The sequence below is a fragment of the Ursus arctos genome, unplaced genomic scaffold (genome assembly GCF_023065955.2).
Source record: "Ursus arctos isolate Adak ecotype North America unplaced genomic scaffold, UrsArc2.0 scaffold_16, whole genome shotgun sequence".
NCBI classification, from domain to species: Eukaryota; Metazoa; Chordata; class Mammalia; order Carnivora; family Ursidae; genus Ursus; species Ursus arctos.
In genome coordinates, this window is record NW_026622830.1 from 10926184 (window position 1) to 10952740 (window position 26557).

Below are 26557 nucleotides of genomic sequence, written 5' to 3' on the forward strand. Positions count from 1 at the left end.
CCCACTCAGTCTTTGGGAAGAAGCCTCTGCAAGTAAAAGAGAAGGAGCCCAGGACACAAGTCCACTTGGGCCCAGAGGTTTACTTCAACAAGTGGTAACCCCTCATTAGGATCCTGAATTTCCCGGCACAGTACCAGATTCAGAGTAGGAAGCAATACATGTACGTTCCCAGAGAAAACGCAGACCTTAAGTGTCACTTTGCTAATAAGCCATGTTTCCGTCGTAAGTCCATATGGTAAAAGTAACTTCTTGAAGCACCAGTTCAAGCACTCAGAACTGCAAACGGAATCATGTCACAATTTTTTTTAAAAGACCAAAAATCACTTAAGAATAGTTGTTATTTTGTCTGCAGTGTGACTTGTACCACAACCCATCAATAGATATGGGGACTAGACTTTTCTTTGGCTATTTATTTCAGGGGGAAAAAAAATCTTCCAGGTGAAATGGTCTTGTTTCGAGTCTTCAGACATTCAAAATTTATAAACCATTAGTGAGATACTCGTGATTATATCAAGCTGCCTAAAAGGGCAGCAGCTAGTGAACTATGAAGTCCACTTCTACAAAGTACTATTTCTAAAATGCCGGAGACTTAGGTACTTTCTTCTCAAACATGGCAGCTGTGTAAACTATCATACTAATTCAAATGAAGTGTAGACCAGATGTAGGTTTCTTTCTAAAATTACATCATAAAGGGCAGCTACTCTCCGGGTACCTAGCTGGGGCTGAATCTTTCGTAAATTCTCAAGAATCAGTTCCTCTATCTTTTACAGGAAAAACCACCCAATTGCTACTTAGAGAAAAACTGCAAGTATATTGCATATGTCAGTGCTACTCATTTTCCCACATTACTAAATCAAATGAGCTCTGCTTGCTAAAAGTGTTTAATACTTGGGGGAAAAAAAATACTCAATTCTTTTGAATCGTTAACTATACTCACAAAACTCCAATAAATTTTTGAGCCTAACTGTACTCACCGACACCCACACACCTTACAAAACTGAGTAACCACTGCAGTGTTTACAAGGATGACTTCGGGAACGTTAAATTCTCTTTGTGAGTACATTAAAGACTTTTATTACTTGACGTGAACTCAGTGATCAGTTAGGCCAAGATCATTTTTACAAAGGAAGGGACTGGAGAAGAAAGGAAGGGGCCCAGTTAGCACGGTTAGTGACAGAGCTGGGACCAAAAAAAAGCAAAAGATTCAACTACTCTCCTGGCCGGAAGGGTGGTCTGATCAAAGACCAAAAAACATTTGCCTTTACGGTTTATACTGTGGGGGGGGGGGGGGAATCACAGACTTTGTAAGGGTTGTTACTTTATGGAGAACCATATTTTATATCCCATAATCAAAAATATTTTACAAACCAACCACATGCAAAGCCCTTCTAGAAGGCACGTGAGAACAAGTCAAAAGGGATCAGGACAGAGTAATTCAGTAATTCTTAGAGCACCTCTAATTTTCCTATTAAGTTCGCCTCAGTCCAAGTACAAATTTGGTATTAAATATCAAGTTTCTATAAAACAAACTGGTGGCATCAGCTTCTACTAGGTAAGAATTCAAGCCTTTCTTCCAAGCCGCCATGGCAGGCAGGACTAAACTGCCTCAGTAGGCCATACCTTAAAATGTGGTGATTTTCTCCAAGAGTGACCTCTGCCATCAGTACTAATGCAGGCTAATCTCATTGTTTCTACCATTCTTTCCCCACCTAGAACGGGAGTTGGGAAACAGGTCTTGTCCGTCTTTCTACTGCCAGGGCCTGGCAGAGTGCTGCCAACCAATTTAATCCCAACATTTCTTAGGCACTTTGTGCCAGATGCAGGGGACACCAAGATGAATGAGAGAAGGAAAAGCTGACCTCAATAGCTGGGACTCCAGAGCCCTGACAGAAAGAAACAGTGCCTTTAAGAGCAGGGCTTTAGATGAGATAGGTATGAAGCTGTGTGGAACACACACACACACACACACACACACACACACACACACACACACACGAGAGAGAGAGAGCAAAATCCAAAGCGAGGAGGCCCACATTTGAGCTGGGAGATGCAAGCCAGATTGTGAGAGAGGCCGCCTGGACAAAGCGTTAAGCCAAAACATAGAGGAGTGAAAGGAGGCGGCTGGGGGACACTGCCCCTTCTAGTGCGGCTAGAACAGAATGCACACGGGAGCGGGTGGCTGGAACCTGGCTGCCATGCTACGGAGTTTAGACCTCACAGGTATTACGAAAGCACGAGAAGTAGCTCGACCTAGTGAGAGGCTCAGGTCTGTTTTTAACACAATTATTCTAAGGATAATGTCAAGCATATACAGGGTGGGTGGGGGAAGATGTGAAGAGACTGTGAAGGGACCACTATTAATTCATTAACAGTTTCCCTCGTTTCTGTGGTCTGAAGCTAAAAATGACAAGTGTCTCATAGGCAAAATTTGAGGACCTAGACCCCTGCGCTAGCAGAAAGGATGCCATGGCGGCCAATCAATGAAATGTGGTAGAGGGAATCAAGGACTATCCCCAGCATTCATGCACATTCAAAACACGCACATCAATTGACTGGTACCAAACTACACAGTCTTGGAAATAATGACCCAGCTAGACTTCCCGTTTTGCCCCCAGAACATGGGCAGTAGGAAGAAACACACCCAGCCTATTTGTCAGTATTGCCAAATTAACAAACTGACAAAGTAACAAAAATGAACAAATTAACATAAACACTAGGGAGGAATACCAGCTTGCCCAAAATATGCAAGACTCGCAGGTAGGTCTACAAAAAAGTACCTGCTCAATAAAACCACGGCCTAGGACAAAAATTGCCAAAAGAATTCTGCAATCTAAAGATCAGAAAATACGGGCGCCTGGGTGGCTCAGTCGTTAAGCGTGTGCCTTCAGCTCAGGGCATGATCCCAAGGTCCTGGGATAGAGCCCCACATCAGGCTCCTCCGCTGGGAGCCTGCTTCTTCCTCTCCCACTCCCCCTGCTTGTGTTCCCTCTCTCGCTGGCTGTCTCTCTCGCTCTGTCAAATAAAATCTTAAAAAAAAAAAAAAAAAAGAACTCAAAAAGGGGGTGGGGGAGAAAATGAAAAGGCACAAATATTTCAGCAGTTTATAGTCTGGAAAACCCTTACACGGCATTTTAAAAAATATATTTCTATTATGAAATTCAGTATACATTCAATTACATTACTCAATACCAGGTATTTCTATAGGTTTGGGGGAGCCATTCATGCTAAAACACAAACGCAGTGAGGAGGCTATGGAGCCCATTGGTAGATCACTGATAACTGAAAATCGTCAGCGTCACCATGATCCCCTGGCTGACTTTTGAGAGTCAAATGCAGTTTACATACTTCCAAAACTACCAAAGTATACCTACAAATATGCCAGGGATGCCAAAGAAATAATAATAGCAAAAAGTCCTCTCCTCCACTATTTCTACTTGTGCTTCCAGTTAATTTGAGTCCAGACAATTACAGAGTCTTCCCACCATCTCCAAAGTGATGATCAGACACCCAAACTTAGCTCACTCAGACCAGGGCTACACAAGAGCACTTAGATCTAATGGGTCACTCAGATGACTACAACTTCCCAGTCTCTCCGTGTCATTTCCGTTTGTCTTTTTGTTTTTTCAAGTGAAGTGAGTCATAGTGTATAGATCTTTCTCCTCTGCACAAAATACAGTTTTTCTCTGAAGAGAATGGTATTGATATAAAAATTATTAGGAAATTTTAATATTCATTTTCTTGGACTGTAATGCTATAAGCTGTATACAGCAGTAAGGGATTCGAGCGAACTACTGTCATAACATGGTTTTAACCTAGTCAGGCATTCGATCAGCTTTCATAACGAAAGCAGCTATAAAAACAAATGTCAATTGGAAGAGTGGCCCACTTTACAAAGCCTGCCTCTAACATGAAATAAATCTTGACTTCAAGTCAGTAGCTATTGTTGCAATCTCCTTATCTGAAACAATCACATCATTCACAGTGAAAAATAGTGAACAGTGTCAGAGAATCAAAGAACTGGAGATGAGACAAACAGCAAAACACCTGACTCAAACCTTAAACTACAAACGGAGGGCAGCTCATTAGCTATTTTCATTCATTCCAGCCCTCTTCTCTCTCATTCCGGCCCTGAAAACCAAGCCTCCCCGTGTCCACGAGCCCTCTCCCCTTCTGGACGGCGAGACGAACTCAAACTCCAGGCTCACTAAATATTACTTCCACTTTTCAAAACAGGCACACAATCGCCTAAATGACAGAAAGCAATTTTTAAAACCATCTACATATGCTATCAAAGCTGACTTTTTATATATCTAAATGCTGATTAGTATCTACGTGACTAACAGTTAAAAACACAAGTCATGCTCACTTTATCAAGCTCAGCTAGCACAGAATCTTCGCCCAAGAAACATTTGTTTCCTATGCCACCACATTCCTCGGCATTCAAGTCTACTTCACCCTTTGTTCTTCTCCCAATTGTTTCCAAGTTTCTGCATCTTTTTGTTTGAGTTAGGACAGAAATATAGTGAGAAATAACTGCACTGCCTCATTTACAAAATTTTAAGCAAAATTACATATTAGTTTTCTAATCACAATAGACTACGCAAGCTCAAAATGACTTCGTAGAAGGCTGCCCTCACTGTGACATGCTATAAAATATTAATTTTTTTACTTCTATTTTCTACCAACGATGAACACATTTCTTTGAATTCTTGAAAAATAATGGTTTTGGTAAACTGACACACACTTTGGGAAATTTGCCACCTTAGATTCAAGGTCGCTTCAACTCTACGTTTTTAAAAATGCCACAGTTGCCCCAAAAGAGTATTTTACACACTCCTAAAACACTTTTAAACTCAAAAAGGAGAGGAGATTCTGATTTCAATTTTAGAAAAGAAAAATATCTGTATGCTTTAGGTGAAGAAAGCCTACAGTGGACAATTCTCTAAAATAAAAAGAAACCACCTCCAGGAACGTGCAATCCACTAAGAAGCGGGGGAAACCTCAACACATTGCAGTACCACTAACTCCTGGCAATCAAATGTGGGAGACACACATGAGACCCGTGAGGGAAATTAACTGAAGACCAACATGCTCCATGCCGGTGGCGTGCATAACACAGTTTTAACAATGCTTGGGGGATGGGTTTCCCATTTTGCCCTAAAACAGTAAGAAATAAAATTCAACCAAGAACTAGGTTTTTTTTCTCCAAGAACTTTTTGTAATATGAGTTTGTTGTTGCCAACTTAGTTTCAGTACAAAAGATTTTCCCCAATGCTTCCTAGAGGCCATCTCTACTGTGATGGGGTATATTATAATCAATACTTCGAACCAACAATTTTTTCATTTAAGGCCCCTTGAGACTCTACTGCATTAGATTTGATGCAGAAAATGTGTCTACACATTCTCAAAGTCACTAGTGGAATTCATTCAATTAACTCAGAGATGAGACAGAATACAAAATTCATATATTGATTCAGCATACTTATACAGATTACAGTGGTTACAAGTATTAGTCTATCAGAAGTTAATATCCATTACAGTCCTAGTAAGAGGAATCCTGTCAGATAAGCTTGATGCAAATCCACATGAAGCCAGGCCTGCCAAAAAAAGGCTTTTGTTAGTCAAGCATACCAAGGAACTCCTTAAAGCTTTTTTCAAGTGGAGCTCAAAATAGATTTTAATACGACCAGCTGATGGATCTCACAATTTGCCTTTTGAGCCCATAAGCTGAAAACAGAATAAAATGCATTCTCCCTTTACACAAGTAACAAAAATCTCCCTATTCTGTCCATCGCCTATTTAAAATACCCAGTGTGGTTTTGGTTAATCCTCACAACCCCCGCAATGACATTTAATCAGGAGCTCGTATTTTCTGTAGAGGATTTAGCTGATTATGAAAGCAGTCCTTTTCGTGTTGTTAATCTGATGCTGCAGATAGGTGAGAAACCCTACCTTCCTAACTTTTTTATGAACCACGTAACCCACAAGGAGATGAAGACTGGGAGGACTCCATTATTTCTCAGCCAGAACAAAAAGGGTAAGATGCTCAGTGGGGAAAGAAGCTATTTTAGAGAGGGCAAAAAAACGTTAACCTTCCCTGCTTCCAGCCTGAAAGGGTAATACTTTGGCCCCAGAGGAGTGGGTACCGCAGGCCTTCTGGCTGAAAAGCTCATTCGCCTGACCTCAGGGCTTGCTGCAGCTCCTCATTCAGCACACAGAGCAAAAGTCTCTTCCTCTGACAGATCCTCCCTGATCCCCCTTGAGGTGGCCCACCTTCCAGGCAGTGACTCTACCCCGTTATGGTGTTTCGTTTTCTTCACAGCATTTGTCACAATCTGAAATGATTTGCTCATGTGTTTGCCCTATTAGACTCTAAGCTCCGCAAGAAATAGGGTCCTGTCTGTCCTGCAAACACTACTTCCAGCGCCATGCCCAGCATGGAATTGGCACGCCAATTCATGTTCACTAAATGAATGAACAGGAAGGGGGAAGAGGACTGTCATCCTTGGGATTTGACACATACTGAGACGAGGGGAAAGGAAATGTGAAGGAGGGAGGGGGGAATAACCCTTTCCCCCAGGGAGACAAAGGAAGAGAGTCTGAGGTGGTCCAGTCTAGAAAAGGAAGTAGTGGGGGTGTTCCATCAACCCCAGGGGACAAAGAGTGGATAAGCAGGGGGGCGAGGTCAGGGTGCGAGGGATTCGCGCTGAGAGCACCGACGGGCGGCCTCCAGGTTTCAGAGCTCACCCGGGCTGGAGGATACGAGGTGGGTGGGGGATCAAAGGGGTTTGAGAGGCCCGGGAGAGAGGCAGGCCCACCCGGGGGACAAAGAGAGAGGAGGCCGGCCTCTGCCGCCGTCGGATCGAATCCTCACGCAGCCGGGCCGAGACCCCAAGGGAGGACCGGGACCGGGGGTCTGAGGGGAAGGTTCACGCGGCCTAAGCGAGGGGCATGCCGCGCTCCGGGGCGCTACCCCACCTGGTAAATGGCCGCCCAGCTCCCGGCCTTGTCGATCTGCTCGAACTCCTTTTCCATCTCCATGACGGGCCAGGGCGGCTGCTGCGCCTCCTCCTGGGCCCACTGCACCGCCTGCCGCTCTAGGCCGCGCCGCGCTCTCAGCTCTGAGACCCGCTGCAAGCCTCGACTCCCGCCGCTACTGCCGCCGTAGCCGCCGCTGCTTCTTCATGTCAACCCGGCAGCCGGAAGTACGCACCGCGCTGCCGCAGACCCCGCCCCCCGCGCGAGAGAACCAGTCAGCATTCGAAAATGTCGGCCAGCACTTCCGCGGGGCGGAGCCGGGGGGAGGGGCTGGGGGAAGTGGCCTCAGCCCCGCGAGACGTCAGGCAGCGTGCGCTCCCTCCTCCAGCCTCGGGGCTCGGGGCTTGGGCGTGGCCCACGCCGGTTGCCTAGGCGACCTTGGGAGTCCCGCCCACGGAGCGTGGGTTTGCAAGGCCCCGGTGGACCCTGGGTTCAAGCCTCGACGCGGCCGGTTGAGTCACAGAGTGACCCTGAAGTAACCGTGCATCTGTCCTGCAGCGCCAGGCCCCTGGCCTCAGTGCTGCAAGCTGGAGTATGGGCCGAGGGCTGCATGCCTTCCCCTAAGGCCAAATGTCCGCCGCTTTTTCGAGGGTACTGTCCTTGTCTGAAACGCAAGATTTCTGTTTGAGGTCTCCTATCCTGGGCACTGCAGGAATGAATGGAATGGGGTCTTGGCATGATTTTCAGTATTTCTCAAAGTAGCAAGGAAATCCTGCTCAGATTGGACTCAGTGGAGCACAAATTACGTGGTACATTTATATATTGAATAATGTAGATTTCTAGAATCCCCTTAAAGGGATTCGGATATCAGGAATCTGTATTTTTCACCAGCAACGCCAGTTCTACTATACCTGTGGTCCTTAAAGCACATATGGGACAGATTGCTCAGGTTGCCTTCCTGTGGGTTCTAGCTTAAGCCATCCATTCCTGGGCCTGGCACATTATGTGGAGATTGTGAATTAACTCCATGGGGTCAGAGGACCTAGAGAACCGGATCACCTCTTTTTCATTGTTCCCATCTCAAGCTTGCCCAGAGAAGCTGCCTGATTTCACTGGTTGAATTCTAGCTCATTCTTTCAGTGCTTGTGGCTGCCATTCCAAGTACATGTTCTCACTTAATTTCTACAACAACCCTATAATATAGGCACTATTATTATTCCCATTTTGTAGATGAGGAAACTGAGGTGCACAGATGCAAAATCACTTGTGTTTAGTAGCATTGCACATTGGCACGGAAGCCAAGATTCTCACCAAGTCTCCGGGGGAGTGCTTGCTTTGGAGCCAGGCTGCCTAGATCCAAATTCCAGCTCTACTAAATGCTAGCTCTTCAACTTTGAGCGAATGATCCAACCTCTCTCTGCTTTTGTGCCCTCCTTTGTAAAATGAGGACAATAAAAGTACCCACCTCATAGAGGTGGTGTGAAGACTGAATGATTATACACATTGCTAGAGATCTGGCACTTAGTATAGTGAGTGGATCAAATATATTAACCTGTGTGATTATATACTTCCCAATAATAGCAAATAGGGAGGTAAATGAGTAATTATTGAATAAACGCAATTGGTTTGATAGCCAATGTCTTTTTTTTTTTAAAGATTGTATTTATTTATCAGAGAGCGCACAAACAGGGGGAGCGGCAGGCAGAGGGGGGAAACAGGCTCCCCGCTGAGCAGGGAGCCCCATTCAGGACTCCATCCCAGGCCCCTGGGATCATGACTTCAGCCAAAGGCAGAGGCTTAACGACTGAGCCACCCAGGCGTTCTAGCCAATGTCTTTAGAAGCTGAGTATTCCATCGGGGAAAATTAACAGAAGATGCCCATTCTGGTGAAAATTTTGGAAACCCCTACACCTAGAAGCTGCCTAATTTAAGTCTTAGCCATTTAGGTGACTCTCCTGTCTCCTGCATTCTTCCTGCCCTCATTTCTTTGAGTGCTGGTTTGTCTGAAACTCACAGAACTGAGAGCTCCTTGGAGGAACAGAGAACAGGGCTGGTTCATTCCTGTCCTCCTGAATAAATAAAATATCTATCTGGAGCCCAGGTGGCCCACATGCCTGCAGGGAGTGCCACCCAGTGACTGGAACGGCCTCAGAGTGGCTCCAAAGCTATGCACAGGTTCTTGGGGGCTGCCGGAGGCGGATAATGCGGGGCCCGAGTTTGGGCTGTTTCGTGGCTGTATTAATTTCCTAGAACGGCCATAACAAATGATCACCAATGTGGTGGCTTAAAACAACAGAAATTTATGTTCAAACAGTTGTGGAGGCCAGAATTCTGAAATCAAGGTGCAGCAGGGCCTTGCTCCTTCCGAAGGCTCTAGGGGAGAATCTTCCTTGCCTCTTGCAGCTCCTGGTGGCTGCAATCATTCCGAGGCTTGTGGGGTATCGCTCCAGTCTCTGCGTTCATCTGGTTTTCTCCTCTGTATCTTCTCCTCTTCTGTCTAAGCTCCCTCTGCCTCACTCATATAAGGATACCTGTCACTGGATTCAGGAACTACCCTAATCCAGGATGATTTGGCAATCCCAGGTCATCCAAGACGATCTCATTTTGAGATTCTTAAATTAATTACATCTGCAAAGCCCCTTTTTTCTGAAAAAGATCATATTCTAGATTCTGGGGGTTAGGACATGGATATATTTTTTTGGGAGGCCCAACTCAACCTATTACTGCAGCAGAGGGTGAAACTGGTCACAAACATTGATCCTGAATGAAATCCCTAATTTCAGGTATCTGCTAATCCCGTTATATCCATTCTTCACATAACAGTAGGGCTTTTAATATTTGGATCATGAAGCTCTTAATATGTAAAACCCTCCAATAGTTTCCCATCCTTCTTGGAATGAAACTCAAATAAATCCTAACCCTGGCCCATAAGACCCAGGCAACCTGGCTCCTGCCCACCTCCCCAGCCTCTCCCCTCTTCTCATACTCCACTCCAAACCAGTCCCTAATACATCGAACTAGTTTCTACCTCAGGACCTTTGCACCAGCTGTAACTTCTGCCTGAACCACACTTCTTGCAGATCTTCTCACCCTTCAGGTCTCAGGTCAAATGGCACCTCTGCGGACAGGTCTTTTCTGACCACCTTCTAACACAGACCAGAGCTTGTTCTGTGCACCATGGCATTCACCTCTGTCTAAAATTCTCCTGTTTATTTCTTTGTTGGCTTGCTTCCCTCTCCTGCCCCCCACTATAATGTTCTATGGGGGCAGGGGCCTTGATTTCCTGTCTGTGTCCCAAGCATCTGATACTGGGTCCGGAGGGTCCCAAGGTCTTCTGCAGCTCTCTGAGGCTTCCTTTCATCTGTGAAGCTCTGCCAGTTCCTGCCATGGCCTGGCCGAGAACCAGCCGAGCCCTGGGATCCCTCAGAGATTTGCTGATGATGACTGGGACTCTTTGAGTGATGACTGTTAAGAAAATAAACAAATGACCATGTGTCGTGATAGCTAAAACCTTTTCCCAGCAGGCATGCCTGAGGAGTGGGCTCATGCAGTTTATTGGGCCTTTCCTTCATGGATTTAGCTAATGAAGGAAATCAATGACCCATTAAACTTTTTAAAAAGTCCTAAAGAGCTGTCAGTGGAGAAGGTTGGCTGTTTACCACGCCTCCAACAGATCATCTGCTCCTAACTTAGCCGTGTCAGCAAGTTTTCCTAGTCGTTTTTCTGGGAGATGGCCCAGGTTAAGAGCTTGGGCTCCACAGTGAGACCAAAGTGGTCTCTGATGAAATGTCCCTTCCTCAGAAAGACCCTCTCTGACGCCTTCTAATAAACGGTATCCCATCACCCTATCCCTTTTCCCTCTTAGCACTTACCAGGCTTTTAAGGACTTATTTTCTCCTGTCTGTTAACATGTGATGTTATGTTCTATATTTGTTTTTTTGTGTCTATCCTCCATATCCACCACTAAATATAAACATCACAAAAGAAAAGAGACTAAGTTGATTTGGTTCAATGCTGTCTTCCTTGAGTGACAGGTCATTCCCACATGAGCACAGGATTCCTGGGAAGGTTCCAGAATCCAAAATGACGACAGGGCTTCTTTCTACTTCACAGACTCAGAGCTCAGGGTCATCCAGCTCCCTTTGTCCACCGATGAGGACACGTGGCCAGGAAAGGAAATGGCCCTGGCATCTGAGAATCACACATGCTCTCCTAACATAGTTTGGCACCTTGACTGGATGGATGGCTGGTTTGGGGTCAGCCAAAGACCTCCCTGAGATGGAATAACTAACTGGGGACAAAGCCAAGGCCCACAGCACTGGAGACTGGATGCATAGTGTTTCAGTCTCTAGCCACAGACTGTACTGTGGTCTTGCATTTTATACTTCCCAACAGCCCTGCAAGCCTCGCATTATCCCATTTTGCAGATGAGGAAATGGCTGTTCAGAGAGCACAAAGAGGTAAAATTAGTGAATATCTAATACAGAACACTGGCTTGGGCACAGTGGATAGGAAGATTTTAAATCTTGCATCTGCTACTTACTTGCTTTCAGGCCTCAGGCAAGTTGCTTAAGCCCGGTGTCAGCCTGGATGCTTTCCAGTGAGAAAAACTCAACTGAAAGTGGCTCTCACAAAAAGGGGAATTTACTGGCTCATGAAACTGGGAAGTCCAAAACTGGCTTGCTTCAGGTACAGCTGTATCCAGGAGCTCAAACAATATCATCATGACTCTCTCCAGCTCTCTTACCTGCTGCCTCCTGTGTTAACTTCAGACTCCTATAGACTCTCCCCCTGAGGTCACCAGGATGGCCCCAGTGGCTCCAGACTCACATCCTGCCAGCCTAGCAACCCCAACGGAAAGATTGCTTCTTTCCCCTGGTGGTCTCAGCATAAGTCATGGCTTTGCATCCCATCAGTCAACTGAGTCTCACATCTCGACACCAATCTCTCTGTCCAAGGGAAATATTGGTAAATGAAGAAACTGAGGCCCAGAGAGGTCAACTTCTTAACCAAGGTCACACAGCTGTAAGTAGCAAAGTGGGATTCAAATATGGACAGTCTGGTTTCAGATCCTGTGCTCTCGGCCATGATGCTATACAGTCTCTCCAAGAACTCCCATGAGCATTAAACAAATAATCACCCCAAAGAGATCATAATAGTGATCATAATTGTCACTTACAATAACACAGAGGAGCCTGTATTATTCTCCCCTGTTTGAACTGAGGCACAGAAAGGTTAAGCAACTTGCTGATGGTCACACCACTAAGAAAGGATGGAGCCAGGATCTGAACCCAGTTTAGCTCCAGGTGCTGCTCCCAGTTCTGACATCCTGTCCACAGATACAAGTTCTGCACTGTTTCAGAATTCTGAGCAAAGTCTGCAGTCCAGAAGCTCCTCACTCACATCCTTACTGGACTCCCCCACCTCTCCACCCCCAGAAAATATTTTAGACTACTCCAAGCCATTAAAAATAAAAACAAAAATAAATACATGAATCTAATCTGGAGCTGCCTGTCCTAACGGGCGACTGCCCAGCAGGGGGGAGGAAAAGGCACTCAGGGGGAACTAGGGGAATCACGTGTGTTCTGAGAAAGGAGGGTCAGAGGCATGGGGGGAAGGTTCCAGAAGGGAAGTTAGACTCAAGGATGGAAACTAGACCAGGTCCCATGCTTTCAGCGAAGGAGGAGTCCAGGAAGGTTTCCAGAGGCCATTGCAACTTCCCCTACCCTCTAGTTTAGAGGGTTGGAGGTGGGGGGACACTTACATTGCACACTTCGTGATTCTGGGCACAGGGTCTGGAATCCAGCTGTCTTGGGCTTGTGTGCCCTTGGACAAGTTCCCCACCCTCTGTGATCCTCGGCTTTCAATCTTCTTCCATCAAGGCAGGAATGTGATGGTCAGATGAAAGGGTGTCCAGCCCGGTCTCCAGTTCACGGCAAGGAATTAATATACATGGCTGTTGTCATTCTGCCTGTGTAGGTTGCTGAGTGGAAAAAGCAGGCTGCCACGGGCTTCCAGATGTTTCCATAGTATATGTTGTAACCTGCTGTCTACCATCTCTAATTTTTGTCCTGCTGGTGGAGGTGAGCAGAGTCAGCCTTGCGGGCGTGTGTGCAATCTGTGCATATCCTTATGAAGATTTTGAACTTCTTGGTAATTTCTGAACAAGGGAACTGTGTATTCATTTTGAACTGGGCCTCACAAATTGTGTAGCAAGTCCTAGAGGTGAGATCCCGATTTTCAAATTCTTGCAGTGGGCTAGAAGCCATTTCTGTCTTTGAAAATGGAAATGGTCTCTCCCCTTTATTCTGGGAGGAAGCACTGCTCTTGGGGGAAGTCCTAAAACAATGACATTGTCCAGATAGATTCCCCATATTGGACTGTATACTATCGTTAGTAACAGAAATTAGAATAGCTACATGTACTGGGTGTTAATTGTGGGCCAGTCTCTGTGCTAAGTCAGCATTTTACCTCCATCATCTCTCTAGATCTCCCCAACAAACCTGTGAATGGGGCTGTCATTAACCTCATTTCAAGATGAGGAAAGAGAGTGGTTTTGTAATTTGCCCACTGTCACACAGCAGCATTGGCATAATGAGTTGAGTGGGTCTAAAGATAGCAGGCTTTTAGAGGAAAGGAATTACATTCTAAGCTTACATTTAGATAGAAATGTTCTGGGAATCCTTGGGAGAGATGTGTGTCTTTTTGATCAAGTATCCGCTCTAGTAGTTTCTGTATTTGAAGATGGAGATAGCCTTTCATATGAGACCCCGCTGCACAGAGAAGGAGCCCCTGGCCCCAAATTTTCTTCTTCTTGTGCTGGAGACAGACATGTGGAGAGGACCCACACTTGGAGTGACCGAAAGCAGACGGAACCAGACTAGGAGGAATGTGCTTACAACTCTAATGCTGGCCTCGCTTGGGCTGCGGGGACCGCATAGTGTAGGGAGCTCCCCCGCTGCCCATATCCGGGGTAGGTAAGGAAGAGGAGGGTTCTAAATTCTAGAAAGAAAGGGTCAGGAAGCCTCCCTCCATGAGAGGTAGGCTGGCTCCCACAACACGGTGGCAGGCTGGAGAGAAAGGAGGGTCAAGACCAGCACGAGAGAAAGAATGATCCAGGTACACGGGTTCAAGGAGCTATTTGTTTACAATTTCATTTTGCATGTTCCTTTTCTGCATTGTAACTCCACCTGTTATCGCCAAGGCTTCAGTAAAATTTCATTCCCTGCTATGGACTCATCTTAACTTTGGGGTCAGATATTAATTGTCACCAACATCAAATCTCCTCTTTTTTTCAAAGAAATGGGATTGCAGCCAGGCAAATGGCTGCCCAGCAAAAGACTACATTTCCCAGCTTCCCTTGCAGCTAGATATGCCATGTGACTACATGCTGGCCAATAAAACGTGAATGGAAGTGACCTGCTCCACTCTGAATCACACCCTCAAAGAGTCAGGGGGTGCTGGGTGTTGGGGGGCAGGGCAAGTTCTTTCTTTCACATTTTGCCCATCCTGCTGCCTACAATGTGGACATAGTGGGCTCCAACTTGAACTGTGCGTTCAAGGGAAACAACGCAAGGGAAACAAGAGACTAAGATAGAGGGAGCCCGGGACCCTGACTCTGAGGAGCTGCCCCATCTTCCCCAAACTGATCACACACAGATTGTTACATGAGAGAGACATAAAAAAGGGCTGCTATTCAGCTGATATGCATGGATCTGGTCATCCAGCTTGTTAGAAATGAACTGCTTTGTTTAAGCTGACGTTAGTGGTAGTCGTGGTTATGATAATTGAAACTATATTCTGAGGAACCGAGCCATGATCTTGGGGGCTGTTACGGAAGAGGGCTGGCTACTGCTGCCAGGTCAGATGGTGCTGGGGACAGGCGCAGCATCCTGGTGCAGGCAGTTAAAAACTGGCGGCAGAGGGCCGTGGAAGTCCTGAGAGAGATGGCTCACTATGGTTGCCAAGCAGCCCCAAGGACGGTCCATGGGGCATGTAAACATCCTGCCAGAGATTCTGAGTAATATCCTGCAGAAAAAAACTGACAAAAATTTGGTCTTCTTATAGCTATGGGGTCCTCCCAGAAATTTGGGGGATAGCTGGAGTTATAAACAGTGCCCAGCCGATGTTAATTCCCTTCTGAGGTGGATACTTCTGGTTGTCTCTCTACCCATCATTCCCTTTCCCTTTCTTCTTGGTTGACAGAACCCACCCATTATAACAGAGGCTGAAAAGATGAGATGTTCCTTTTAGAAGCCACCTTCACAGAGCACAGACATATGACTCTATCCCAAGCCAGTGGGATGGGAGGCAAAGTCTGCCCAGGAGCTTCTGGGAAAGGCTTTTCCCTCTCGTAAGAGAGACACAGGAGAGGAAGTGTACCTTTTCTTTGCCAGGCTAAGGCCGGAGGAACAGAGAGAGAGACAGCACCTGGGTTCTTGGCAACCTCATTGGGCTGTTATACTGTCCCTGGAACCACCTACCTCTAGACTTCTTTGTAAAGACCATAAATGGTTTTGTTGTGAAAGCCACTTTGGGTTGGCTTTTTTGTTACTCACAGCCCAAAACATGCTGACTGATCCATGGCCTTTATCTTCTTTCTCTACTTCCTCCAGCCCAAGGGTCTCAAGTTGACCCACATGCCTTCTTCAGAGCACTGGTTGCTTTGGAGGTCAAGATCTCTTGGAAACCACCTGTGTCAACTTGTCACCACTGTCCTAAATAAGGACCTCCCTGTCACTTCTTACTTCTTCATTTCAGGAGTGAGATCTGTATCTGGGTGGGGTGAGAGCAGAACTTCAGCCTTTGTGCAAACCTCAATTTCGGCACGGATCGATCCTTTAGTATTGGCCCCATCAGGCCACCTGTGTGTCTCTCTCAGCTGACTAGGAGCCCCTCACAGGCAGGGACTGTGTAGTATTCATCCTGGCACTTGTCCAGGGAAGCTCAAGACCTGGGCAAGAGGAGGTGCTCCCTGAATGCTTCTTGAACGAATACATGAAAGAATGAATCATCTCAACCCAATGTTATCACCTCCCTAAACAGAGCCGATTTTCCTCCCCACTGTCCTCCTACGCTACTCTAGGACAAGCCAGTTCTTGCAGAAATAGAGCCAGAAAGAAAAAGTTAATCCAACTCTCCTTGCAAAGCAGCTTCTAATCCTCCCCTTAAAATCCCTTTAACCCACTGCGGTCAGCCTCAGTTATGGCTCAGCATGGAGCCAGCTCTGACCCAGGTCTTCTCAAAAAAGGGAAAAAGGGAGGAGGGAGAGAAGGATGGAAAACTCTATTTAAGACACTTTGAGAAACATGGAAGAAGTAAAGATAGAAGAAATCCGGAGCGGGTGTTCCCTTCGCTCGGAGTTCTAAGTGCTAGCATTGGGGGGGGGGGACATTTTTATTTTTCTCAGTTCTTTTCCTATCACAAAACGAATACACATTTAATGAAGAGATCTTGGAACGTCCATGTGAAAGAGAGAACACTTACTTCTTTGTCTCACTGCTTGTCATGCCCACTTAAAATTTTGGTGCATGTGTTTTCACGCTTCTTGAGTTCTCCGCCTCTTCCTTTCTACCTCCATCTCCCCCTACCTCAGCCCCTCTCCTCTCTTCCACGCTGTCTGTCTCTCTCCAGGTCTCTGACTCTTTTTCTCCTCCTCTGTCTCTCAAACTTAACTATTTCCAAGTTCTTCACCCTTCAGAGGGGGTCATTCCTCCCTTTAAGAACCCATATGCATGGTCTAATTCCCATCTTACAAGGCAGTTGGAAATCAAATCACCTTCCCTCCATAGTGCTTTCTAGAAATCCGAATACAGTGTCCCTGAACTCTGATTGTCACTGCCTCTCCTTGCTGTAAATTGTTGCTTCAGTCTCCTCTCTAGCTCCCCCTTGCTCTTCACAGATCAGTGCAGAATGCTTTCAGCTGCAAGGAACATTCGATCCGACTAATGGCAGCTTGAGCAGGACAGAGTTTATTTTCTCCGCAGAAGAAGGCTGGGGAGAGGTGTTCTCTCGTCATGATGATGACCTGCCCGCATTTTCTCAGCATATGGTGTTCACACCTGCAGCTCTCAGGGCCAAAAGCTTTCTCTGGCCATGGGAGTGGGCTCAGCTCACCTTAGGGCCTGGCCAAGAGTGCTGGGGAGTGTGTGTGCTGGGGAGTGTGTGTCCTCGGAAGCAGCCCTCAATCAGTAACAAATGCAAGTTGGTGAATAAGTACCCCAGCTCCTTGTCCCTCAGGGAGGGCAACTCAGAGGCGTGTTCTGCAAACTCTCCCAGTGGTCCCCAATGAGAAGGAACCCCACTTGCCTGCAGCAGTGATCTGCTCATGAATGCCCCTTCACCTCCCAGTCTCATTTCCCCACTCCTGAGATTGCCTCTTGAATAAGTTACTTGCCTTCAAATCCTTGTCTCAGAGTTAGCTTCTGAAGGAACTCGGCCTAAGACAGCACACTTTTGGCTTTTCCTTTTATCTAACTCAGAGGCTTCAAATAGAAGTGACTTCTCTGACCACTGTGACTCCACAAACTTCTAGCATCTTTAAAATAGCACTGCATCCCACCTTCTAATCCTCAAGACATCAAAAATATTGGGTTTCCACCCCGGGGGCCTCTGTTATACCTGCTTTGTACCAGGTACTTTGCATACCCAATAAAGTATCGTTAGGAGCCCTCTGGGCCTCTGAATCACTCAGCTAAGTTTGGAGGTCATCCAGCAGTTGGGGACAGCCACCTTTCTTCAGGGCTCGCTGTGAAGCTATTTCAATGAAATGACACCCCATTCCTCTCCTATCTTGCACTGCCCCACCCAGTTCCAAGTTCCTAGAGCCATGAGTCTAGCTTGAACTGAGTGATGGGAGGGAGGGTATAAAAGAACTCTGAATCGAATCTGAGACTGAAATTATTTCAAGTACATTTTCGTTGAAATATAACACATATACAGAAAAGTAAATGCATTGTAAGTACAGAGATGCAAGAATTTCCACAAACTGAACATACTCATGTATCCAGCATCCAGCTCAAGATACAGAACTCTACCAGCCCCCTAGAAAGCCACCTTGTAGCCCTTCTTATCACTTCCCCGGCTCAAGACCTACCATCACCCTAACATCTATCACCCTGGATTACTTTTGCCTGTTTTCAAATTTTACATAAATGGAATCACGCGGTGTATGCACTTTCGTATCTGCTTCTTTAGCTCAGCATCATGACCATGAGATTCCTCCGTGTTGGGGGGAGTCGTGGCTCACTTGTTGAGATGAACATTTTAACTTGAGGAGTTTTAAGTTTTGAAAGCTGAAATGAGACCGCTTTGGTAACCAAAAGAGCCTGACAAGTTACGGAATGGCAGAAAGGTAGGTTGAGGAAACCCATCCCTAAAGAGCTGCATGATTTGGGGCAAATGACTTAACTTCTTGTTTCTCTGTTCTTATAAAATGGGGATAATACGGGTTCCTGCCACCTACGGTCATTTTGAGGATTTCATGAGCTAACAAATCCAGGGTGTTTAGGGCTGTGCCTGGTGCCCAGGGAGCTCTCTGTGAGGACTTGCTACTACCTCTACTACTGTCTCTACTACTACTACTACCACCACCACTACTCTGTGATTTTTATTATTACCCAGAGGGAAAGGGAGGTTTCAGCAGAGGATATTTGGTTGTAGTTATTATAAAAACAAAAACGATTTCATAGCTACATCTCAACGAGTTGAGACATATCACTAAACCGGTTAGACGTGTGTCATCTCAGTTACACTGCACATCAACCTTGAGAAGCTAATATGATAATGCTCATTTGACAGATGAGACAGCGGAGCCTTGGCGGGAGAGGGAACTCCCTTGGGGTCACACCCTGGGTGCGTGGTGGAGCCAGGGTCTCTCTGACCACGGAATCCTGTTCTTCTCTTTGTCCCTTAACCTAATTTGGACCCTGGCTGGATCTAGCAGTCTTCAGGATGGGCTGGGGTGACTTTGCTGGGCTGCCTTTGGCATGACCCCCGCCCCCCGATTCGGTGTTTTCTTTAGAATTTACCAGACTGTTTACTGTGTTGATTTTCCCATCCACCTGACCACACGAGACTCAGTCGTTCTTGTGGGTTTCAAGAAATTTGTAAATTACCAGGTGAGTCAGTCATACTCAGCAAACACGGTTTAAGGTAGCTCCACGGTGGTGGTATGGTGGCTGGGAATGTGGGGGGTTTTTGGCTGAAATTAGTCAACTGAGGTAATAGAATTTTCCCACTACAAGTCACGAAATTGGTTCTAGCCAACAGGAACAGAAGAGGAACTTGTTAGAAGGACGCAAGGCACTTTATAGAAATAGAGCGAAAGAACTTTCTAGAGAGAAAGTTCCAGAAGCAAGTTTGAAAAGGATTGGAAACAGGATGCCCTGGGGGGGTCTTGGCCTCATCAACTGGCTAGTGTTCTCTTCAGCTCTGATGATGTGTCACTTAGGGTGTTTTGGCTGCAAGTAACAGAAAACTCAGTTTGAGCTGGCTTAAACAGTAAGGGAGTTGGTTGGTAGGGCAATCCCAGGGTTGGTTGACTCAGAGATTCAAGAATGTACTTGAGACCCAGGTTCTCTTTCTTTCTTCCCCTACCATCCACGTATTAGCTTCATTTGAAAGCCCGTTCCCTCTATGGCTGCAAAGGGGCTGCCAGTAGTAATCGGGCTAGAACATTGTTAACGCCCAGTAAGGGAAGAAAGAGAGAAAGAGGCTTCCCTTGGCTCTCTCTCTTTCTCTCTCTCTTTTTCTAAAGACTTATTTATTTGAGAGAGAGTGTGCGAGCAGGGGAGAGAGGAGGGAGGTGCAGAGGGAGAGGGTGAGAGAATCTCAAGCAGACTCAAGCAGAGTGAGGAGCCCGATGTAGGGCTCGATCCCACCACCCTGAGATCATGACCTGAGCCAAAATCAAGAGTTGGAGGCTTAACCAACTGAGCCACCAGGCCCCCCTCTCCTGGTTCTCTCTTCAGAGTAAGGAGGTGTTGCTGCCAGACGCGTCCCAGAAATCTGTTCAGGTGTCTCAGTGGCCCAACTGGCTTAGGCCTGTTCACGCCTGAACCAATCATCAGGAAGAGGCACAGGGGGTGAGTCTTGGCCCCCGGAGGACTTTTGGCAATGTTGGCAGGACAATTTCAAGTATCACAACTAGGGGAGTGTTAGTGGCATCTCATGGGTGGAAGTCTGGGATGCAGATAAATATCTTACAATGCCCAGGACAGCCCCGCCCCCTCTTCACAAACTACAGAAAATGATCTCTTCCAAATGTCAATGTGTAGAGGTTGGGAAACCCTGGATTAGACTAATCACGCCTGTCCTGTACCTGGGGTATAATCACTGGTGGGAAGGCACCTACAGTGTCCATTGCAAACTTTTATTTCAGAATTTTTTGTCACTCCGTGTGAGATTAAAATTTCAGAGAGGGTTTGTTTGTTGTGGCCTGGGTCACTGCCCATTCACAGACTCACAGAGTGCAAGGCACCCGTGGTTGACCACTAGTTCCCCCACAGGAAGATTGGGATCCTAGGACAGGAAGTGGGAAGGGATGTTAAACAAGCAAAAGAAAGCAAAAAGCCCACCTCAATTTCTCAAAGAATCTTTAGCTCTTGATGCTCCTGGAGGGGACAAGTTTCACGTCTTATCTGGAGCCCACAAAACTGTGATGCATCTCCTCAGTGGTACTCCCCTCGAAGAAGAAGAGGGAGACATCCCAGAATGGTATGGGAGGGGGAAAGCATGTAACATCCTGGGATGATATGGGGTAGGGGTGGGTAGAGGAATAGTAAAATATACATTAACTTGACTTCAAAGATGGCTACCATCAAGTTCTTCTCTTGAGATATGGGGTCTACTCTTCCAGCCCTTTGAATCTGGGCAACAAGGAACAGAAGAATCTGGACTGGCCTTGACCTGTGTCTGTTTTGACCAATAAAACATGGTAGAATAGATGCTGGGCCATTTCTGGGCCTCCTGTCTCATACCGCCCTGAGCCACTGTAGAAGTCCAGGCTACGCCAGGGACAGAGCACTGAGACACCATCTTGGATGTCCAGCCCAAGTCAAGATGGCGTCAACCCCAACGACGGCACGAGAGAACCCAAGTGAGAACCACTCAGCTGAGCCCCATCAACCCACAGAAGTATAAGCGATAATAATAAATTGGGTTTTTAAAAAAGATTTTATTTATTTATTTATTTGACAGAGAGAGAGAGAGACAGCCAGCGAGAGAGGGAACACAAGCAGGGGGAGTGGGAGAGGAAGAAGCAGGCTCCTAGCAGAGGAGCCTGATGCAGGGCTTGATCCCAGAACGCTGGGATCACGCCCTGAGCCGAAGGCAGATGCTTAACGACTGTGCCACCCAGGCGCCCCTAAATTGTTGTTTTTAAGCCACTGAGTAGTGAGGTGCTTTGTCATGCATCGATAGATAGTGAAAACAATCTATAAATACAAATAAATATAAAATACATACATCATTAAGATTTTTCTACTTTAACATTCACTAATATTAGATCAGAAGACGCCATGCTGTTGGCGTTGAAGATGGAGGATGTGCTACGAGCCAAGGAATTCAGCTGGTCTGTAGTAGCTGGAAAAGACAAGGGAATAGATTCTCCCCGAGAGCCTCTAGAAGGGTGCCGTTCTGCCAACACCTGGATTTTAGCTCCATAAGACCCATTTTTTGGACTTCCAACATCCAGAACTCTAAGATAAGAATTCTGTGTTTCTTTAAGCCGCTAAAGCTCTACTAATCTGTTACAGCAGCTCGGTCACCGAACGGAGCATCCTACACGCGGCGTCTTATGGAATTCTCCCGACCACCCTATGAGGCAGGTCCTGTTACCATCTCCATTTTCGAATTGAGGAAGCTGGTACTCAGAGGGATGAAGGGACTTCCTCAGGCCCCACGGCTATTAAATGGCAGAGCCAGGGACCTATGTTGGCCCTGCCATTTATGGTTATGCTTACAAATACCGCTAGTATAGGATTTATGTGGACTTATGTAAACATACAGACATTGGTCTATGCCTCTGCCACGTTGCCATCTTTTTTTAGTTGTTTGTTCCAGGGTTAACACTGTGACTGCTGTGGAAGTCCCCACCAGCCATAAGATGAAAACACCAGTTTTGAAATTACAAGGGTCACTGACTCATTAGTCTTTGTTGCTATTGGCACCAAAGCGTCTCATTTAAAAAGACGAAATTCACGTGGGGTTCGGGTGGGCCAGATGTAAACCCGAGCTGGAATTCGAGCGCTCTGCCACTTACCCGCCATGCTACCAAGAGCGAGTCCCGTTCCCTGTCTGATGCCATTTTCTCATCTGTGAAATGGGAATTATAAAAAACACGACTGAGTGTGCTAATGGATGACAAGTGCCCGGCGCTTTGTAAATGTCGGTTTTGTACCTTTCCCCCTTTTCCTTCCTTGTCTCGAGTGTCCCGGCCAGCATCAGGGCCCATCGTCGTCCTCTCCAGCCCACCATGGAGGACTGCCTGCAGTTTGGTGGATCGTTCTCTATATGCCTTTAGCTTCTCACCTCCGGCACCTGCCTAGGGTCTGCGTGCTGGGCGTGCACACAGCAGGGCACAGGGGTAGTGCTTGAGAGTTGATGATGCCAGCCACAACCTTCCACCATTGAGAGATGGGCGTTGTTCTTAAGTGTCCTGGCTCCCTTGCTCCTGCACAACACACTTCTGAAGGGTACTCCACATCAGCTCCCAGAGGTCCCCACTGGGCCTGGCCCCAGGTGCCCAGAAAGGGAGCCAGCTCATTGACATGCCCTTTGGTGGGGGTCCTCCCATCCCCATCTTGCTTCCCGACCCCCTCTTTGTGCTTTCTGAGATTGTCTCCCGAGTCCGCCACTTGCACCCGGGGAGTAGCTGCTGCTGTCCATAGTCCTTGGGTTTTACCATGTGCCCACCTTCTGTCTGCCCATCCTCCAGTTGCTAGCATCTGCATTGTTCTGCGTGAGTTTGAGCTTGTTTTCCCTCTGGTTGTTGGAGTCAAGCAGGCTAGCAGTGCTGGAGAATTCGTGCTTCCTTCCTTTCCCCCCGGCAGCCATCACCCAACGCTTGGGAAGAGGTGCTGCATGGATACCCCAGTTCCCTGGTCGCCCAGGTAGGATAACTCTGAGGCATGTGCTCTACACTGATAGGATTAAGGTCCAGTTGCGCACGGTAGTAACTGTCTTGATAACTTGGTTGATTTCAGTGGCCCTCCCTTCCTTGGCTCACTTTCCTCTTCCCTATCGGTGTGGCTTTTGCCTTCCAAATAAATTCTTTGTCCTGGAATCTTTGTCTCAGGGTCAGCCTCTGGGGAACCCCCAACTAAGATACAGGCCCTGCTGTTGGGGGTTTCCAAACTCAGATATCGATGAGATCCCATCGTAGTCTTGCTTTCAATCTCCCCCAAAGAACAGGGTGGAGCAAGGTGCTCTTCAAGCAAACAGCGCTCCCCTAGTAACTGCACTTGGAGCCCAAGTTGTTGACTCTTATTTCCTGGTCGGAGGGACCTCATCTTTCCTGTGGCATTAACAAGCCTCACGCCCTACCCTTGGGGACATAACCGCCCCCTGTATTTCGCCTGAACTCCTTTTTTGCATTTCACAAAGTTACTGAAACACAGAGCATGCTCTGTTGGTAGCTTTGGAAATGTCCCTTGGGTCTTTAGTGGGGGGGGGTGGCATCTCTTGCAACTATTTAGTTCCTTTCTGCAGGTAGTCACACACATTTGAATGTTGGAAGGGAAGAGCTAGTTTGGCTCAATACTTTCATTTGCCAAAAAATAAAAAATAAAAATAAAAAAATCAATCAATCAATCAATCTTGCAGAGTGGCTGATGGGAAATTCCGCAGCAACTACTCCCGACCATGACACTTTATGTTATTTTCCAAATTTTCCTTCTTTCCTACCGGTGAGTATGAAGAACGTTTGCGGGCTGGGGCTCCTCTGCATCTACTGCATTCCCTTCTGTGCCAAGCACCCCACTTCCCAGGGTGCAACCACCTGAACCCTAAGTTCCTCCCTCCAGCAGGTTGCTGCCACGCCCCACCCCACAGCACGTGTGATTTCGCACCAGCCAATCACAATGGCCATCACGATTGGTTCGGGGAGGGACTTGCAGTGCATCCGAGCCAGCGGAGCTCATCGCGGGATTTGTTCAGTGGCTACCAGGAGGCAGCTCTCTCTTGCTCCCTCTGTGAGCTTGGAGTGGATGGGACACTGACAAGTGAGCTTGACTTGCTGAACATCTCAATTCCAGAGAAGCTATTTTTTTTTTCTTCACGAAACACTGCCCCCTACTGTGTTATGTTGCATCTCCCAGGAGAGCAGATTCCTTAATAGTATTTTATTTTATTTATTTTTAAGTAGGCTCCACACCCAGCGTGGGGCCTGAACCCACCACCCTGAGATGGTGACCTGAGCGGAGACCAAGAGCCTGATGCTCAACCAGCTGAGCCACCCAGACTCCTTCGTGGTATTTTTGAGCAGAGTTTGTAACTTTCCCATCCCTTGTGCTTGTTTTAAAAAGCTCAGCCTAAAATAGTTCCAAAATCTGAGCAAATCTCTGATTTAAATCTTGTAGTGCTCAGGATATCAGTTCAGCTGCTGTAATAAAAGCCAAAATAATTGGCTTGAACAAAATAAAAGTTTAATCCTCTCTCATGGAACAGTCCAAGGCTTAGTGCCTGGTAGGCCGTGGTGGTTCTACCTTGTCTGGGATTCAGATTCTTGCTATCTTGTTGCTTACCACCCTCAACATGTGACTTTCACTATGTAGTCTAAAAGAGCTGCTGGAGCTCCTGCCATCATATCCATATTCCTTCTTACGAGTGAGAAAAGGAGAGGGAGAGGGCACTTCTGTGCCTTCCAATGGTACAACCCAGAAGCTTGCAGTCACGGAGTAGGGGATGTAAGCCCTGGTCTTCAGTCTCCTCCTCCAGTCTGTCCACTCTGTTCCATGACCTGTGTGGACAGCATCAAAGGGCTCTCCTGCCTGCTGGCTTCTGATTGGGTTTGACCAATGAGAGACATTGGCAGGAGATGGGAAGAAGGAAGCAGAGTAGGTCTGGGTATTTATTTCCTGGCTGTTCCGTTGGGCACCAGGGGCTACCGTGTCCCTCAACTGAAGGTCACAGGTCCTTCCGAGTGCCTCTCTATAGGATTTCTTCTCTCCAGATCTGCCAACCATTTCCTTCTTTGCCCCTTCAGGCCTAGGTGAGAACACCTCCACCGTTTCGATCTAGGGGCTGGAGTGCCCCCAGTTACTATGTGGCGGTAACACGCCCTCTGTCATTAGCCTTGGGGTGTCGTGGCATCCCCGTAGGTTCCCTACACCCCAGCCACACCTTTACAAACAGTTTGTTCCTAAACTTCTACTCCTGCTGGGACCCTGGCTGATGTGAGTTCTCTTCACAATCCCAAGCAATAGAAGCTTTCATCATCATTCCGATGTTACAGCCGAGACACTGAGAGACAGAGGTTAAGGGAACTGAGTCACAGAGCCGGTCAATGGCGGCACCCGTGCTTGAACCAAGACAGCCTGGCTCCCGAAACCACGTTCTCTACCCCTTCCTGAGACTTGGCTTCTTGGAAATGTGAGAAGGACTGCGTCGTGAATTAGCCCTCAGGTCATCATGAACCTGCTAAGGGTCTCTGTTCTTCATATTTTTGGTGAAGGGCTTCAACCAGTCCAGGAGCTGCAAACCCAGATGCCTGCATGGGTCAAAAAGTGACATCAGCAGGGAAGTGGGCTGGGTCATTGCCACAGAGAGATATGCTTTCTCCTTTTTTACCTTCAACATTTGGCCTTCTTGTCTATCTTTCCTTTCCCCGCTAGCATAGAACACCAGGCACAGAGATAACTCATTTAGATACTGCAATTGGCTGACAGTAACAGAGACTTGACTCCAGTGGCTTAAACAAATTAGAGATGCATTTCTCTTACGCAGAACCAGTCTGGAGGTCCGCATTCTAAGGGGGCAGGGAGGGTAGCTCCATGATGTTGTCAGGGATTCCATTCCCTTCCAACTTTAGCACGGAGCTTCCCTCCTTGAGGTCACAAAATGGCTACTTGGGCTCCAGCCATGTTTGTAATTATAGGGAAAATGAAGGAGAATGGCAAGACACCAAAGGCCTTTCTTGGAAGTCCCACCATCATCTTCAATTTACAACACACGGGACCACTAAGGTGCAGCACTAAGGATGGGCATTCTGGACTGAATAACTCCCCCTTACGGGAGACTGCCCCGTCTTATGGGATGTGCAGCGGCATCCCTGCCTCTACCCACTAGGTGTCAGTAGCACTCCCCCTCCCCAGTGTTGACACCCGAAAATCTCGTCCCTAATTGAGAAGCATGAGGGCACTCACAGATTCCAGAGAAGCTGGGAAATGTGATTTTTGAAGATCTTGCCACTCCCAATAGTGTAGGAGTTTCCATGAGTAAGAAAGAAGTGGAGATAGTTATTAGGTTGGCAAATAACCGTCTTTGCTCCAAGAGAACGTGTTCTCTTGTTTCTCTCTTATTTCTACTAAAAGAGAAATGGTGACCTAAGAGGGATGATCCGCTTTGGTATCAGGGGTGA

At 47.0% G+C, this 26557-nt stretch overlaps 1 protein-coding gene across 7 annotated transcripts in view; it reads right to left on the reverse strand.

Annotated features, from left to right (window-relative positions):
- The window catches only part of PTPN1 (protein tyrosine phosphatase non-receptor type 1), a 125561-nt gene that overhangs the window by 58606 nt on the left and 40398 nt on the right, over positions 1 to 26557 (reverse strand). Inside the window, exon 1 of one of the 7 annotated variants that reach the window (XM_044385896.3) lies at positions 22241 to 22261. The exons of 3 other annotated variants lie outside the window; for them this stretch is intronic. Coding sequence is in view for 2 of the 4 variants with exons in the window: in XM_026503721.4 (XP_026359506.1) it covers positions 6979 to 7041 (63 nt within the window). In the remaining 2 variants the exon portion in view is untranslated. Of the gene's footprint in view, positions 1 to 6978; positions 7227 to 22240; positions 22262 to 26557 lie in introns of those variants that run through there. 3 more of the 7 variants (XM_026503721.4, XM_048222114.2, XM_026503724.4) reach the window with 3 other exon arrangements.